Source organism: Podarcis melisellensis, assembly GCF_964234715.1.
Source record: "Podarcis melisellensis genome assembly, chromosome: 12".
Taxonomy (NCBI): domain Eukaryota; kingdom Metazoa; phylum Chordata; class Lepidosauria; order Squamata; family Lacertidae; genus Podarcis; species Podarcis melisellensis.
Genome location: NC_138544.1, coordinates 6,776,407 through 6,794,324, shown reverse-complemented (window position 1 = coordinate 6,794,324; position 17,918 = coordinate 6,776,407). Strand labels below are relative to the sequence as shown.

Sequence of the window (17,918 nt, the reverse complement as noted above, 5' to 3'; positions counted from 1 at the left end):
GAGTGGTTTTTTGTGAGGGGAATGGGGGATGCACTCAAATGTGAACCACTTGCATAGAGCCACCTGAAGTCCTAGGAAGCTTCTACCAGATGATATCGAGAACCTTGGTTCTCGAACTTAATCCATTCCAGAAAAGTCCTTTCAACTTCCAAAACGTTTGAAGAAGCTGAAGGAGAAAGCTAGCTAAGCTATGGGAGATGGAGTGGAATGGTTGGAATCTTGAGCAGGGAGCCTTTCACACTGAAGCATTTTGTTCTAGTTCCCAGTTGTAGATTATACTAGAAATATGTTTGCTTTGGTGTGACATAAATTGTTCTTCATATCAGTATATGACAATGAAATTCTCCGATGAAAAGCATTACCGTTCAAGGAAGCTGAATGTTGGAAGATTTGGGGTTGGTAAAAGAAAATACTTCTTTATCACAGTTCAAAGCTAAACTTTTAACTTGGGTGCTTATTGCCACATGAGAGAGTTGTTGTTGTTTAGTCATTTAGTCGTGTCCGACTCTTCGTGACCCCCTGGACCAGAGCACGCCAGGCACTCCTGTCTTCCACTGCCTCCCGCAGTTTGGTCAAACTCATGCTGGTAGCTTCGAGAACACTGTCCAACCATCTCGTCCTCTGTTGCCCCCTTCTCCTTGTGCCCTCCATCTTTCCCAACATCAGGGTCTTTTCCAGGGAGTCTTCTCTTCTCATGAGGTGGCCAAAATATTGGAGCCTCAGCTTCACGATCTGTCCTTCCAGTGAGCACTCAGGGCTGATTTCCTTCAGAATGGAGAGGTTTGATCTTCTTGCAGTCCATGGAACTCTCAAGAGTCTCCTCCAGCACCATCATTCAAAAGCATCAATTCTTTGGCGATCAGTCTTTTTTATGGTCCAGCTCTCTCTTCCATACATACATGAGACAGTAATGGCCACCAACTTGGGTGGATTCAAAAGAGGACTAGACAAATTTGAGGAAGACAAGCCTATCTTCTGAATTAGCACGTTGTTAGGGCTTGCAGTCAAAACCCAAGACCCTTCCTTTCCATGTTGTACAACAGTTATTGTTTCAGCAAACATTTAATCTCGTAGAGCTTTTCGCTGTGGAGAGTGTGGACATCAATAAAACTTAAACGAATTCCACTTTATTTCATCTCTTAGTTCCTAAGTTTGATACAAAATATTGATACCTCGTGAATAATTCATCCATGCTTGTCAATTTCTCTTTGGTCTAGATTAATATGCATCACAAGCCTTGAAGCAAAGGTTGCTTTTTGAAGTCCTCTTTTATCTACTAGACAAGAGGTTTCGTATTAATTTATTTTAAAATAATGTTTACCCCCTTTTGAGTGAAAAAGGCTCCCTGAGTGGTTTACATATCAATTTAAAGAGTACCAGGCCCTGACCTCAGCTTTAAAATCTAAAAGGCACACACAAAATGAAAAAGTAATGGAGAGGAAGCCTTGACAGAATTATCCATCTACTACATTAGCAAACACTAATATATGAATATCTATTTGAACTGTGGGTATTTTTTTGGTTTCTGTTGGTCAGAAGAGGACAAGGGTAGATAAAAATATTTCTGAGACTTGTTCAACTTTCAGATTTCAAACAGGACCATCTTTTGCATTTATGCAGAATTAGCTTTATGGTATTATGAGCTACTGCGGTAACCCAACTTCATGGATGATATGTGCATCTCTTTTCATTACAGGTTGAAAGGATCAGTTAGTTCTTTTTAAAAAATCTACATCTGCATCTAATGTGCATCAATTCAAGGTGCTGGTATAAAGCCTTAAGCCAGGCACCCCCAAACTCGGCCCTCCAGATGTTTTGGGACTACAGTTCCCATCATCCCTGACCACTGGTCCTGTTAGCTAGGGATGATGGGAATTGTAGTCCAAAAACATCTGGAGGGCCGAGTTTGGGGATGCCTGCCTTACATGGTTTGGAACCCTAGGACCCAAAGAAACATTTATTCCGTCTTTAAGAACCATATTGTCAGAAAAGCAATATTTAATGTCTGGACAAGATACAAAGACTTATTAGAGAACAAAACACCGAGGTGGCTGTCACCTTTGGAGGCTAAGGCCCGAAAAAGACCCAATATGGAGGCCAATTGGCCAAAATATTGGGAAATACTAGAAAGGGATGGAGACAATTGGAAACTGCAGAGTTTAGAGAAAATGAAAGATAAAGTGCGAGACTGGTTACACTATGCTCAGATTAAAGAAGTGTTTAAGATTGATAAAAAGTTAGGATTCCAGGTGGAGAAATCGAAACTGGAAACAGAACTGTTAGAACCTAAGACCAAGGTACTTTCAAAAATGTATAACTTGCTGCTGAAATGGAACACACAAGACGAATTGGTTAAATCGGCTACGATAAAGTGGGCCCAGGATATTGGGCACAACATTATGTTTGAGGACTGGGAAAGGTTATGGACCACCGGGCTGAACTTCACAGCATGTAATGCTCTGAAGGAAAATGTAATGAAAATGATATATAGATGGTACATGACCCCAGTGAAATTGGCTAAAATACACCATTCGTCTGATAACAAATGTTGGAAATGTAAGGAAAATGAAGGAACATTCTTTCACCTCTGGTGGACCTGCCCTAAAGTGAAGGCCTTCTGGGAAATGATATATAATGAGTTAAAAAAGGTATTTAAGTATACCTTCACCAAGAAACCAGAGGCCTTCCTTCTGGGCATGGTCGGCCAGAACGTGTTAAAGAAGGACAGAACATTTTTTATGTATGCTACAACGGCGGCAAGGATACTTATTGCTAAGAGTTGGAAAACTCAAGATCTACCCACACTGGAAGAATGGCAGATGCAGCTGATGGACTATATGCAACTAGCTGAGATGACTGGCAGAATCCGCGACCTGGGAGAGGAGAGGGTTGAAGAAGACTGGAAGAAATTTAAGATTTATTTACAAAAGTACTGTAATTTGGTTGAATCCTAACAAGGAAGCCAGAGCAGAAATAACTGTCTACCATTAAATTATAATTTTTTATTTGAGTTTAATCTAAATACTGCACTTAAGATCATAAACAAGATGATAATTTGCTTGGAAAAATTCGTTTTTAATGATGAAGTGGAAGCGGGAGACATGAGGGAGTCCACAATAGAATGAAAGGATGTTATGAAACCTATTCTGTTTGTTAAATATGTATCTGTAAAAAATCTTAATAAAAATTTTTATTAAAAAAAAGAAAGAAAGAAACATTTATTCCTATCATTTCTGGAGGTACTCCTTTGAGTTCCCCCCTGGGCTGAAATTTGGAGAATGGCAACAAGTGTCTTCTCAGTGGTGGCCCCCTGCCTCTGTAATGCTGTCTCCAGGGAACCTAACCTGGTGCTCCTTTTACAATTCTTTTGGTACCAGAGGAAGACTTCTTTTTTTTCTCCAGGCTTCATAGCAATACCACCATTTTAGTGTTTTGGATTTAAATATCTTTTCTCAGCTGTTGATTTGATATTGTCTGTTGGGTTTGCGATTTTCTGAATGGGGATCCTGTGTCTTCTTCAGATTTGTGCCCTAAGAAGGATTTTGCTGTTGGTTGCTGTCTTTATGTCTAACTTACGTAGTGTAACATTTCACATTTGTGATTTTCTTCCCTCTTTTAATTGCAAGTCGCCCAGAGGCTTCTTGCAAAGTTGACACATAAATTTAAATAAGTAAATACGGTGGTGCCCCGCAAGACGAATGCCTCGCAAGACGGAAAACTCGCTAGACAAAAGGGTTTTCCGTTTTATGAGCTGCTTCGCAAGACGAATTTCCCTATGGGCTTGCTTCGCAAGACGAAAACGTCTTGCAAGTTTGTTTCCTTTCTCTTAACACCGTTAATACAGTTGCGACTTGACTTCAAGGAGCAACTCATAGAACGCAGTGTACATAGTAGCCTTTTTTGAGGTTTTTAAAGACTTTGGTGATTTTTGAAGCTTTTCCAAAACTTCTTTTGCAGCCATTTGGTAAGTTAAGCTTTTAAAACTTTTTTGGGGGGGTTTGGATTTTGGGTTGGGCTGTTTGGAATTCAAGGACTTGGTGTTGAGGAGGGGTTTGCAAGAATCTGGAAGCTTGTGTTTTTTTCCCCTGCATTTTTTCTGTGACCATTGGGGCACTGTGCTTTTTTTTTAAAAAAATCTGGATTTGAATTTCTGTGTGCTGGATGGCTGGGGGAACAGTTGGGGAGGGGTTTGCAAGAATCTGGAAGCTTGTTTCCCCCCCCCCCCTGCATTTTTATGATTTTCTGTGACCATTGGGCCACTCTGCTGTTTTTTTTAAAAAATTCTGGGTTTGAATTTTGAAATGCTCTTTACAGTATGTGTGACTTTTAAGAGCACTTAATAAACTCTTGTTGTACCAAATTTGGCTTTGTTTGGACTTTTTTTGACCATAGGAACGCATTAATTGATTTTCAATGCATTCCTATGGGATTCCGTGCTTCGCAAGACGAAAAATTCGCTAGACGAAAAAATTCGCGGAACGGATTAATTTCGTCTTGCGAGGCACCACTGTAATTTGCATGCATGGCTCTCAACCCAGCAAGGCATCAAAGCCATGATTTGGCACTAAGTCATAGCTCCCTCATTGGACTGGGCCCACTCGCTGGATCATCACCTTGTCATGGTGAGTGGGCTTGCGTGTTCCTATGACCCTTGTTAGCGAAGCCATTGGGAGTCTCGTACTCCCAGCAAGGTCACCCAAGGCAGTAAGGTCAAAGGGGAGGAGCTAGAGAAAGAATGATCCAAGAAGTCCCCAACGGCATAACAAGCAGTATGTTACAACGGCTGTTGCAGTCTACTCATGTAAAAACACCAGGCAAGCCCCACAAATAACCCAGAGATGCATTTTAAATAAAAGCACACATTCTACTCATGTAAAAAGACCAGGCAGGCCCCACAAATAACCCAGAGGTGCATTTTAAATAAAAGAGCACATTCTACTTATGTAAAAACATTTTGATTCCTGGACTGTCCGCGGGCCGGATTGAGAAGGCGATTGGGCCAGATCTGGCCCCCAGGCCTTAGGTTGCCTACCCATGTTCTATAGCATCCTGCCCGTTCCTCAAAACCAGAAGGAAACAGCCTTTTCTGAGTCCCATCTAGGGTGGAGACATGTTGATGACAAGTAACAAGACCCTTTCAGTGTCCTCACCAATATTGCCCCCTAAAGCATGGGTGGCTCCTTCTGATTTGTCTCTCGTTTGCCAACATATTTTTATTTTGGTGGGCTTTCATGTTCTTTTCTAACTTGCATTCTCTGCTATTGATGCTTTGAAATGGATTTTAATGTTGCGCAATTTTTGTATTTTAATTTAAGCTTTTTGTATTTTAATATATTTGCATCATATTATACTTGATTTTTAATTATTGTAAGCTTCCCTGAGTAGCACATGGGTGCCAGACTGTAATGACAGACACTTATCTCCATTGTGGATGTTGGTGTATTACTGCACTGCTCATGTAGGCTGTCACTGTTTCAGTATAAAATGTTAACCAGTCACATTATTTTAAGCGCTGGGTTTCCAAGATGTCAGAAGACAAGTTCAATGAAAGTTGGACTTCATAAACGTTTCCCTGACAGGGTGTTCCTACTGAAGAGAGATGAGTTTCATTTCATTGCCGATTGCTTCAAGCTATGGAGGAGGCAGGGAAAGATCTTGATATACTACAAGATTTGTGGGAGGCATTTTGCTCAGAAAGGCCTGTAGGATATGGGAAATGATCAAACTTAAGGCTACTAAGAACGGCAGAAATTATTTATGTGGCTCTACAGAGGAGGAAATGGAAAGATGGTTTAATAAGAGTGCTGGTGGCACTTGACTTGTGTCAGAGATAATTCCATGTGAAAGATGGGGTTCTTTTCTCTCTCTCTCTCTCTCTCTCTCTCTATCTCTCTCTCTCTCTCTATATATATATATATATACAAGGACACGTACAGTGGTACCTCAGGTTACATACGCTTCAGGTTACATACGCTTCAGGTTATAGACTCCGCTAACCCAGAAATAGTGCTTCAGGTTAAGAACTTTGCTTCAGGATGAGAACAGAAATTGTGCAGTGGCGGCACAGCAGTAGCAGGAGGCCCCATTAGCTAAAGTGGTGCTTCAGGTTAAGAACAGTTTCATGTTAAGAACGGACCTCCGGAACGAATTAAGTACTTAACCTGAGGTACCACTGTAGTCACTAAAAAAACACAAATGTGTTCTGAGCTAATACTCTGTGCATGTCTAGCAGCAAGGTCCCAGAGCAGAGACGGGCCTTCCTTACTTGCCCTCTTTGAAAGATTTCCCCAGTGAAGTATTGCATTCTGCTTTCCCCTTTCAACCTCCACCTGGGATAGAAGTAGAAGCATGGAGATATTTGCTTTGCTTTAAAGGTAAATGTAGAGGGACCCCTGACCCTTAGGTCCAGTCGTGACCGACTCTGGGGTTGTGGCGCTCATCTCGCTTCCAGGGCGTACAGCTTCCAGGGTCATGTGGCCAGCATGACTAAGCTGCTTCTGGCAAACCAGAGCAGCGCATGGAAACGCCGTTTACCTTCCCGCCAGAGTGGTACCTATTTATCTACTTGCACTTCGTGCTTTCAAACTGCTAGGTTGGCAGGAGCAGGGACTGAACAATGGGAGCTCACCCTCCTGTGGTTTAACCCACAGCGACACCTTTGCTTTGCTTTACTAGCCGGAAATGGTTTAGCATTACAGAAAGCATTTAGCACTTTCCTGAATCCTGACATGCCTGGATTTTATAACACTTTTTATTTTTTCCTCTGTCTTTTTTTTGGGGGGGGGGGAGAGAATTATTATCATTTCCTCCTGACCAGAAGCATGGAGGAAGCTGAGGGAAAGGGACAGAGCATGGAGAAGCAGCCAGGTGCATGGAGACAAGAGTTCTCTGTGAGAACATCAAGTTGCTATGAGACAGAAAATTTGACGGGGCTGCTCTCAGTCTCTTCCCGTTTCCATGACGGACCACTGGTAGATTTAAGATCCAGCACAGATGTGGATCTCAACTTCATTGAGAGCCACTGCAAGCTCTTGCAGACTGTCTCTCCCAACACCAGCCACCTCAGGCCCTACAACAGGCAGGGGAGCCCCAACATCACTGTTGGGGGAGGCACACTCTTGCCATGCCCATATCATAATGTGTACTGCTCATACCTAATGCACTGGAGTATTATGAGAGGTAGTGATGTATGAAAGTGAGAGCTGGACCATAAAGAAGGCTGATCACCGAATAATTGATGCCTTTGAATTCTGGTGCTGGAGGAGACTCTTGAGAGTCCCATGGACTGCAAGAAGATCAAACCTCTCCATTCTGAAGGAAATCAGCCCTGAGTGCTCACTGGAAGGACAGATCGTGAAGCTGAGGTTCCAATACTTTGGCCACCTCATGAGAAGACTCCCTGGAAAAGACCCTGATGCTGGGAAAGATGGAGGGCACAAGGAGAAGGGGACGACAGAGGATGAGATGGTTGGACAGTGTTCTCGAAGCTACCAGCATGAGTTTGACCAAACTGTGGGAGAAAGTGGAAGACAGGAGTGCCTGGTGTGCTCTGGTCCAGGGGGTCACAAAGAGTTGGACACAACTAAATGACTAAACAACAACAAATTATGAGAGGAGTGAGTGCCTGCTCCTTTACCATGTGGGAAGGATCGCCAGTCTGGAAAGTGAATGCAGATACCCATGTTCTACCTAATACCTGATATGATTGGCATCCGTCTGTCTCAGGAGACAATGAAGGATTTCACCTTTGGGGGTGAAGTCAAACTGTTGGATCCATGTTCTACCAAATACAGTGGTACCTCAGGTTAAGAACTTAATTCGTTCTGGAGGTCCGTTCTTAACCTGAAACTGTTCTTAACCTGAGGTACCACTTTAGCTAATGGGGCCTCCCACTGCTGCTGCTGCGGCGCTGCCGCCGCCGCACAATTTCTGTTCTCATCCTGAAGCAAAGTTCTTAACCCGAGGTACTATTTCTGGGTTAGCAGAGTCTGTAACCTGAAGCATCTGTAACCCGAGGTACCACTGTACCCACCATCTACTATTCAGTGATCAGAAGACATCACTGCCTTTTCTACATTCAAATGTGTGGCTTATAATGGTCAATCTCATTTAGATATCTATTTGGATATATGAATTGCTTATATGAGTCTATATCAGGGGTCAGCAAACTTTTTCAACAGGGGGCCAGTCTACTGTCCCTCAGACCTTGTGGGGAGCCGGATGATATTTTGAAAAGAAAAAAAATGAACTAATTCCTATGCCCCACAAATAACCCAGAGATGCATTTTGAATAAAAACACACATTCTACTCATGTAAACACACACTGATTCCCGGACCGACCACAGGCCAGATTTAGAAGGTGATTGGGCCGGATCCAGCCCCCAGGCCTTAGTTTGCCTACCCATGGTCTACTGTATATGTTTAACACTAGACTTGATGGGATGTTATTAATATCAGCTGGTTATATTTGTGTCTCATTCTCATATGACTTGTGGATCAAAACAACCTACATGAGCAATGTTGTATCCACTCCAGTGCTTTCGGACTTAATACTCAAGTTCCCATTGACCTTTTTTCTTAATAATCACCAGTGCCCAATCTCATGCGCCTTATGAGCAATATCACTTACTTACTGGAGTTACTATGGCAATAGTTTGAACTTCACCCATTAAGTAGGTCCAGACATCAGTGTAATCCTATGTCAGATTCCTAAGTGTCTCTTCCTGTTTCTGTAATGGATTTACTCTAATAGTCGTAAAAAGGTTGCACGACACAAGTGCTTTTCTTATTCTTTTCTCCAGTGTGGGAATAGAAGCTTTGAGGGAGGGAGTTTTGGGTTGGGGAAACAGTACGGGGAGATGGGGCTTAATACAACTCCTACAGAGGTAAAATCGGTAAAGCTTAAGTGGGCGAAGGATTTCGGTTACAATATACAAATGAAGGGATGGGGAAATTTATGGAGAAATCACGGCCTGCTTCACTATAAAAGAAAATTTTATGAAAATGCTATACAGGTGGTACATCACCCCCAGCAAGCTGTCCAAAATGTACAGAATTCACTCAAACTTATGCTGGAGGTGTAAGGAGGTAGAGGGCATGATGTACCACATGTGGTAGGGGTGCAAAAAAATAAAGAGCTTTTGGGAACTTATATACAATAAAAAAAAACAAAAAAAAAACATTTAATTAAAAACCCCCCTGAAGTCTTCCTATTAGGCATAATGGCATCAGACGTCCCAATGAAAAATCTTTGAGTGTTCAACAATGGCAGTGAGGATGCTGATTGCAAGGGATGGAAAGGAGAGAAAACTCCGTCAAAAGTAAAAATGCTTGAATACATGGAACTTGCATATATGACGGAAAAGATCAGAGATTGTTCAACCCCAAAATTCAAAAGGAAATGGGAAATCTATAGACAATATTTAAAAGAACAGTGCCCTCAGATAGAAACTTTCGAATGCTTCGAATTGATTAAGGTATAGAGAATGCAAACAAGATTTAATAAGGATAAAGTTTATTGGAAAATAGAGGCAAGTAATTAAGAAAGCAAAGAACCCATTTCAAGGAAGTCGGAAGTGATTCTTGTGAATTTGTGATGTATTGTTCTATTTTTTATTTTGTTTGTAAGAGACGTATTCTTCTTCTTTTTTTTCATTTTCTTTTCTTTTCTTCTTTTTTAAAGCTTTCGTTGTGTGTGTGTGTTGATTTTAAACCAAAAAAGGACACACACACACACGCACACACACACACACAACTCCTACAGGTTCCATTTAAACAGTTCAATCTCACCCATGGACGTGTGCATCCCATTTCATTTGGGCGAAGCCACAGGGAATGCCATCGTAATGGTGCTCTACTACAACTGAGCAGGGGGGAGGGGCAGCCCGTGCACGTGCCTCTGGTGGTGGATCCACCGTGGCATTGTGCCACTGCCAGCCTCACCAGAACTTCTTCTGCCAATGAGATTGCTTCTGTCCTCGTCACCACATTGTGACGGCAGCAAAAACACAGTCTCAGGTGTGGACACAGTTGCACACAGTGATGGGAGGAGGTGCAGCACTGGTGCAAGTGTGGGGGTAAGGAAGAGACCTCAATCTGCAGGGGGCATTGGCACTGGGGCAAAACATCTCAGGCCGGCCCTGCAGAGGAACATCACCTACCCCTTTTGTGATAACATAGCAAAACAGTAACACAGTAAGAATTTACAACATAGCTGGAGCAAATTTATAAATTACTTGAAAGAAAGTTGTAAACACCTAAAAATATTTGTAGCATTTTTGTTTTGTAATGTGGAAAGAAGGAGCTAATTTACAAATGAAAGGGTGATTGTTAAATGATTATATATGGTAAAGAAGTGATTATAGAAATGTGATAAATATGTTAAAATAGTAGGAAAGTCAGAAAGAGTGGCGGAAGGAAGTCGTTACTCGTTTGGAGTAGTGATGTAAGCTCAAGATATGTATGATAAAATGAAATGAAATATGGAAAACTCAATAAAAATCATGATTTAAAAAAGTTAACAACATAGCAAAATAAATAGCATCCAATAGCAAAGATAACAATCTTCCCCCTTGATTTATTCCTTTTCCCTTAATGAATACGAATATTACTGATCTCTGTGCACTTAAAGAAGGCGGCAGATCCGCCTTTGGGAATTTCATCTGCTCTCATCTCTTCTTCCCCTTTTGACCTTTGAGACTGTAAAATTAATGAATTTTACTCGTTATGGACAAGCGGAATATAGCTGCATATTATCTATAAAGCTTATATAATACTGCAGTATTCTACCATTTAAAAACAGTTGATTCCCCCCTCCTTCAATATCTATTTGAAATGTCAAAGAAATAATTCCTTCTTTTCCCATTGCTCACCTTAGAACAATGCTTCTCGTTCCCCCACCCAACACTATGTTCTTGTTTTAAAATGCAATATTTTGTTCAGTTGGTGTTAATGTACAGCACCAAATCATACTATTAGGAGACCAAAAAACCACCCCATTCAGACACACCAATTTTAAATAATTTTTCCACCAGAAGAGAGCCCACTGGCAACATTCTCTGCATTAGCATAATAGTGTGTTCAAATCGCCTAGCAACAGAAGCAGAAAGCTCAGGCAGCACAGAGTCCATAATCGTAGCTGTGATAATATTATACATAGGAAAGCAAAAAAGTTGGCTGTTTTGTTTTCCAAATGGAAGATTGCTGTGTTTTCAACATATTTAGATGCATAAATTGGAGGAAAGGGGAAAGGCATAAAATATGTAAAGTTGATTATTTGTATCAGAACCTCAGATGCACTGATAGAACAACACCAGCATTTATTTCAAAGTTTTTCTTATTTACACACAAAATGTGTACTTGGAGAATCATAGGGCACACAATACATTAAACCAGGAGCAAACAAAAATAAATAAATAAATAAGTTCCCTCCTTTTGCGTTTAGTTCTGCAAACCTTGGGGTTACCCCAAGCCGAGGGGCAGTGCATCCCGTTTTGCCACCTGAAGCAGAACAGGAAGGTACTACAGCCTTGCCACCCCACCGGGCCCCACTGCATCCTCCTGCCTTGCCAGGGTTGTGTAGCAGCACCCATGAAGCAGCAGCAGCAATAATAATAATAATAATAATAATAATAATTTATTTATACCCCGCCCATCTGGCTGGGTTTCCCCAGCCACTCTGGGCGGCTTCCAACAGAACACTAAAATACAATAACCTATTAAACATTAAAAGCTTCCCTAAACAGGGCTGCCTTCAGATGTCTTCTAAAGTCTGGTAGTTGTTTTTCTTTTTGACATCTGGTGGGAGGGCGTTCGACAGGGCGGGTGCCACTACCAAGAAGGCCCTCTGCCTGGTTCCCTGTAACTTGGCTTCTCACAACGAGGGAACCGCCAGAAGGCCCTTGGCGCTGGATCTCAGTGTCCAGGCAGAACGATGGAGGTGGAGATGCTCCTTCAGGTATACAGGACTGAGGCCGTTTAGGGCTTTAAAGGTCAGCACCAACACTTTGAATTGTGCTTGGAAATGTACTGGGAGCCAATGTAGGTCTTTCAAGACCAGTGTTATATCGTCTCGACGGCCGCTCCCATTCACAAGTCTAGCTGTCGCATTCTGGATTAGTTGTAGTTTCTGGGTCACCTTCAAAAGTAGCCCCATATAGAGCGCATTGCAGTAGTCCAAGCAGGAGATAACTAGAGCATGTACCACTCTGGCGAGACCTACAGTGGCAAGATCTCAGAAGATCTCGCTGTGAGCTTCCGCCATGGCTGCCACCCAGCCTTCTGTTACCTCCCTTTCCCCCCCCCTTAGCTGCCAAGTTTTTTTGAATCACAGCTGCCCTGTTTGCAGGGTATGGGGCTGGCTAATAGAGGAAGCGATTTCAACCCAAGCATTATAGCTTATTTTGTGAGGGGACCCAGTCAGAGAAAGATGCACGCAACAAATTCCTGTATGCATCGTTGTTGTGGCTAGGTGTCTTCATCTCTATGCTCATCTGGACCAACTGAATTGGCAGGACGTGTAATTTGATGCATTTGAGGACCACTAGCTAGCGAATGTGATGCCTTCCATATGGTTTTGGACTCCAGTTCCCATCAGCCAGTGTTCAGGAATGATGGGAGGTGTCGTCAAACAACAACTTGGAGGCTTCCCATTGGCTCTCCCTCACTGACTGTATTTGACTAGAGGAGGGGTGGAATCTACCGGTAAGTCCTAAGCTTCACTGTAAAGACACTATGAAGGACACAGTCCTCTGAGACCGTCTGCTGAACAGCTCCTGCTGGAATGAGCAGGAGTGATAGAAAAACACACCCTTTCTCTTTCTTAGTTGCCTTTCACTCCAGAGGAACAGGTGGAGTGGAGCAATCCTGGTTTATTGTGGCCCAATTAACCCTGAGATAGGCAAAAGTAATTAAGCCAATGCCTTTCTCAGTCCCTCTCAGTGAGTTTCCTCAGTCTGTAACTCACTGAATGGCAGGAACATCTTTAATTACTGACCCAGAAATGAGTTGAGAATGAATTTCTAGCAACACTCGTAATTCTCTGCATTGGAAGTCAATCCGATTCAGTCCGTCCTCCTTTAAAAATGCTACAACAGGTACAATAGCTCACCACAGTCCTCTTCAGCTAGGCGTTTGGCTGATTAACAGTCTATGCCCTTTGAATTTTATTTTATTTTATTTGCAGAAGGGAGAGGGGTTATTGGTTTGGTTTATTCTTTTTTATGTACTTTGTGGTTTTATTCTGTGTTTTATGCTGTGAAATGCGCTGAGAACTTCCGATTCAAGAATAAGTAAGGCAACCATCTTTTATTGCCTTCCTCAAACACAAAAGAAAATGTCCCAGCACACAAATCATTTTGAGTGATCATGCAAATTGTGATGTTAACATTTAAGTGTCTTAAAAGTCTCAGTTCCAGGCATATCAAAAATCTCACTTTGCAAGTTTTGTCACCAATTCCTTCGGGTCAAGCGCTGATGCTTGGGAATGCTCCATCAATAGAGTTGCCAAGCCAATTAGTCTCTTTTTGCAACACTGTAAGTTTTCATAAGTTTGGGTTTTGAGAAACCGTGTTCAGAATATAAAATAAAAGTAAAATGTCATAGGATTTTATAAGATAGAACAAAACCTAACCAGTATAAAACTGCATCCCTCTGAGGTCTGAGGCTGCCTGGTTGACCTAATGATAGTTCCAGCCCAGTAGCGTAGCGTGGGTTGTCAGCACCCGGGGCAAGGCAAGTAATTTGCGCCCCCTAACCCGTGGATTTGCGCCCCCTAACCCGTGGATCTGCGCCCCCTAACCCTAACCCTCAGATGTTGCGCCCGGTGTGGCCGGCCCCCCCTGCACCCCCCACGCTACGCCACTGTTCCAGCCCTGCCTCTGTGAGGGATAAACTAGAGTACCCAGAATTCTTCGAGGAAAGAAAGTGTTTTGAATGTGAGTTAAAAGTAAACACAGCCTCTTGCCTCTTATTAAGTTGTTTCCTCTAAAGAGCAACAACCCTACGGCAGTCACTTGTCTTCATCCAGCTCTAAAAATGCTGGGGGACTACAGGATTGTAACCGTGACCTATTATGGTGTTCTGTGTAGCATAATTTTCATGATCCTGCTGTTATCCAAAGCAAATAACAGCTCCCCGCCGCCATCACACGTCAAACAGGTACATTTTGTCTAACAGGTTAGCAATCAACTGACCAGCTATCCTTCATATTAAAGGTCACTGAATTCAACTGACGTCCCTTATTACAATTACATTCTTCAAAATGAAGACTGTGGCTCCTGCAGTTTCTGTTAGTTTTGACACTTTGGTTTGGCAACGAAAGATTAGAAATCAAAGCTGGCCCAAACAACTGCGTGTGGATGTGAACATATTCTTTCCTCAGAAGCGAGGACAGTTCTATTCTGGCATCAATCAAACACAATTCAAACACAACAGCGTCACACCTATGATTTATCTATCTGTGCCAAATCTGCAAAGTGGCACACAGCTCACACACTCTCTTTAACTCTTGTTTTAAATCTCCTACAATCCCTGTGTTTCACTGAGAGCCTGGCAGCGGTTAGGGATTTGGTGCAGGGGAAGCACCAGAAGTTGAGGTCCGAGCGGCAACTTACGCAGCTGCACTCCAGAAATGAACTGCGTATGGTAGAGTTTATGAAGCCCCTTTCCAAAAGTAGCCCAACATCCTGTCCCAATTCAGCCTCTGGTGTAAGAGCATCTTTGTTTAAAACTCCCGGTGTGCTTTTGTATTCCCAGAGGACACTCTAGATTTAGGACATGGGACCTTTTCTAAGCTGAGAGCTGTGTTTTCTTTTGAGGGCCACATGTCAGTGGGGCATGAGGCCAGAGGCAAAAGTGGGTGAACATTAGATCCTGACTGAAAATCAATGAACTTTAAGTGGAACGGAAACAGCCCCTAGCACTGTTTCTCAGCTACAAGCCCAGGTAAGGTTTCCAGGTGCTCAAGTGTTTCCTGAACTTTTAGAATCTAAGCCTTGTTTTCAGGAGACCTGTCAGGTGTTATAACTCAGGTCAGTTGGTTAGAGCATCGTGCTGATAATGTCAAGGTTGCAGGTTCAATCCCCATATGGGACAGCTGAATATTCCTGCACTGCAGAGGGTTGGACTAGATGCTCCTCAGGGTCCCTTCCAAATCTTCGATTCTATGACAGCAGCTGTATGTATGTTGGAGGCATACATCCCCACCCCGTCCACCTCTGAGTTGGCTTCATAGAGTGGTCAGATCTGAAGCTGCTTTGTAAGTCTGGGATAACCAACCTCATATAACAAACATGAAAGGGTTAATACCATAGATACTCTTCTGCCAGACTTAGCTCACCTTGGGAGGGGCTAAGTAATCAAGACATTGTTCCCCTAGTCTACCTGACAAGCTCAACACATGTGTGGAGGTCTAAGTTGAGCCAGCATGTAAGCTTCTCTTGAGTTCCTATACCAATCATTTAGGAACTCTCACCACTGTAACTAAGCCAGGTTTTACTGCCTATGCAACTTTTTTATGAATGCTGTATGGAAAAGTACTTATTAATCTGAGCACTTATTTTATCCCATGGCAGCTACCACCCACTGATCTCCACAATCGCAGCAGGTGGGAATAGGATTGAAGACGATAATGGCATTGTAGCAGCTGCTTTTTCCCTTCCTTTCTAACTGTGCCTTTTTGTATTTTTAATAGATTGTTTTACAGGCCTTATAAATATAATGACTGATATAATTTGGCGCTTCACTGGAGATTTCATGGCCCCTGATCTCGTCTGCCGAATCGTTCGCTATCTGCAGGTAGGAGAATAGATAAATGTCTCTCTTGACGTTTCTTGACGTACTTATTCCTTAGCTTAACAATTTGCCTAGGGCGGGGGGCGGGGCAGAAATCACTCTGTTTCCAAGAAGGTGGTTGCATGAAAGTAGAAAAAAAAAGTTTATTCTACGTATCAGTTTTGTTACACAATAGCCAAGTCATCTTTGTCCCAACCGGGCCTTTCTGGTGAACCAGATGGGGCTGAAAACAGGCACACACAGTCACCGAGTCCACCTGTGCCTTCAGTTATGGTAGAGATGTAGACCTGCTCCTTCTAGGGGAGAGAAATCTCATTCAGGTCAGGCTGCCTCTCCGCCTCCCAGATACAAGACCCCAAAACCCATAACACATTTGTTTTTTCAGGATTCAGCTTCAGTTTCTTGCCCCACATCCAACCCATCACCACCACTAATCACTGATCTAACACCTTGACTGCTTCTCCTGATCCATGTGGACAGAGAGATAGAGCTGAGTGCCATCTGAATATTGACAACACTTCACTCTAAATCTCCTAATGACAGCTCCCAGAGGTTTCATATAGATGTTAAATATCATCTGGGACAAGTTGATAGAACCCTGGAGGACATCATAGGGCAGGACACCCCATGACTACTTTCTGGAAATGGCCATGGAGATAAGAAGGGAATCAAAGAAACACAGTCCTGCCAACCCCCACCCCCTTGAGACGCTTGAGAAGGATACCATGCCCAACAGTCACAACAGCCCCTGAGAATGGGCAGGGTCCCACTCCGCCATCTTTCTCCCAAGCCATACAATCATGGCAGCTTCAGTGCCATGTCCAGGCCTAACACCAAAATGGAATTGAGCCAATGCTCTGATGACCCATTTCCCTCCAATAAATGGTCACTTCTTTCTTTCTGCTCTAGGTTGTACTTTTGTATGCTTCAACCTATGTCCTGGTCTCACTAAGCATAGACCGATATCATGCCATTGTGTATCCAATGAAATTCTTCCAAGGAGGTAAGAGATTTATCCCACTCCCATGTTACACACAGACACACACACACACACACACACACACACTTTGTGCAACAACTTTATTTTCAGAGCAAATATTTTACTGCTATGAATAATGCAATAGACTCGTTTATTAATTCCTGTTCTTAGACTCCCTTGCCATTTTTCAAATATCTGTGGTGTTGGCCTTTGGCATTTTACAACCATTATTGCAATCATGACAGATATCTGACTTAATGAATATCTTCCTTTTTTCTTACTCTGGTGAGAAAGGGCCATTAGGCACCCAAAAGTTAATAAAACGATAAAATGTTTGAAATTTTATGCCTGGTGGAAATTCAGTGGGGAATTCAAAAAAGTTAATTGGTTTGAGCCCCTGAAACTTAAATCATGTCGTTTAAAATGTTATGGGACTTCCATTTATACCAGTGAAATGCTTCATAGTATTAGTTTAAAATAAAGTAAAAATCTGTCTGTGTAGGAGATATAAAAGGTAAAGGTAAAGGTACCCCTGCCCGTACGGGCCAGTCGTGTCCGACTCTGGGGTTGTGCGCCCATCTCACTTAAGAGGCCGGGGGCCAGCGCTGTCCGGAGACACTTCCGGGTCACATGGCCAGTGTGACGAAGCTGCTCCGGCGAAGCGGCACCAAAGCAGCACATGGAAACGCCGTTTACCTTCCCGCTAGTAAGCGGTCCCTATTTATCTACTTGCACCCGGGGGTGCTTTCGAACTGCTAGGTTGGCAGGTGCTGGGACCAAGCAACGGGAGCGCACCTCGCCGCGGGTATTCGAACCGCCGACCTGACGATCGGCAAGTCCTAGGCGCTGAGGTTTTACCCACAGCGCCACCCGCGTCCCTGTGTAGGAGATATAGGGAAATGATATTTTCCAGTGTCAGTATAAAACCACAATCGGAACTTTGCAGGACAGTGGAAGATTTGCTATCAGGAAGACAATTAACAGAGTGGTTTTTAAATCTGGAAAAAATGCTCTGCACAGAAACATTTAGGGCAGGACTTAATGTTATTCTGAACATTGACTGCTGATGAAAACAGCATCCCCCACATCACATTATCCTAAAGAATGTGAACATTCTTGTGATTGTGGCACCATATTATTGACCAG

General features: G+C 42.9%; 1 protein-coding gene across 1 annotated transcript in view; it reads left to right on the top strand.

Annotated features, from left to right (window-relative positions):
- The window catches only part of NPSR1 (neuropeptide S receptor 1), a 70,022-nt gene that overhangs the window by 35,185 nt on the left and 16,919 nt on the right, over nt 1-17,918 (top strand). The window contains exons 3-4 of the mRNA XM_081931150.1: nt 15,693-15,796; nt 16,703-16,796. Of these exons, the coding sequence (XP_081787276.1) occupies nt 15,693-15,796; nt 16,703-16,796 (198 nt within the window). The remainder of the gene's footprint in view (nt 1-15,692; nt 15,797-16,702; nt 16,797-17,918) is intronic.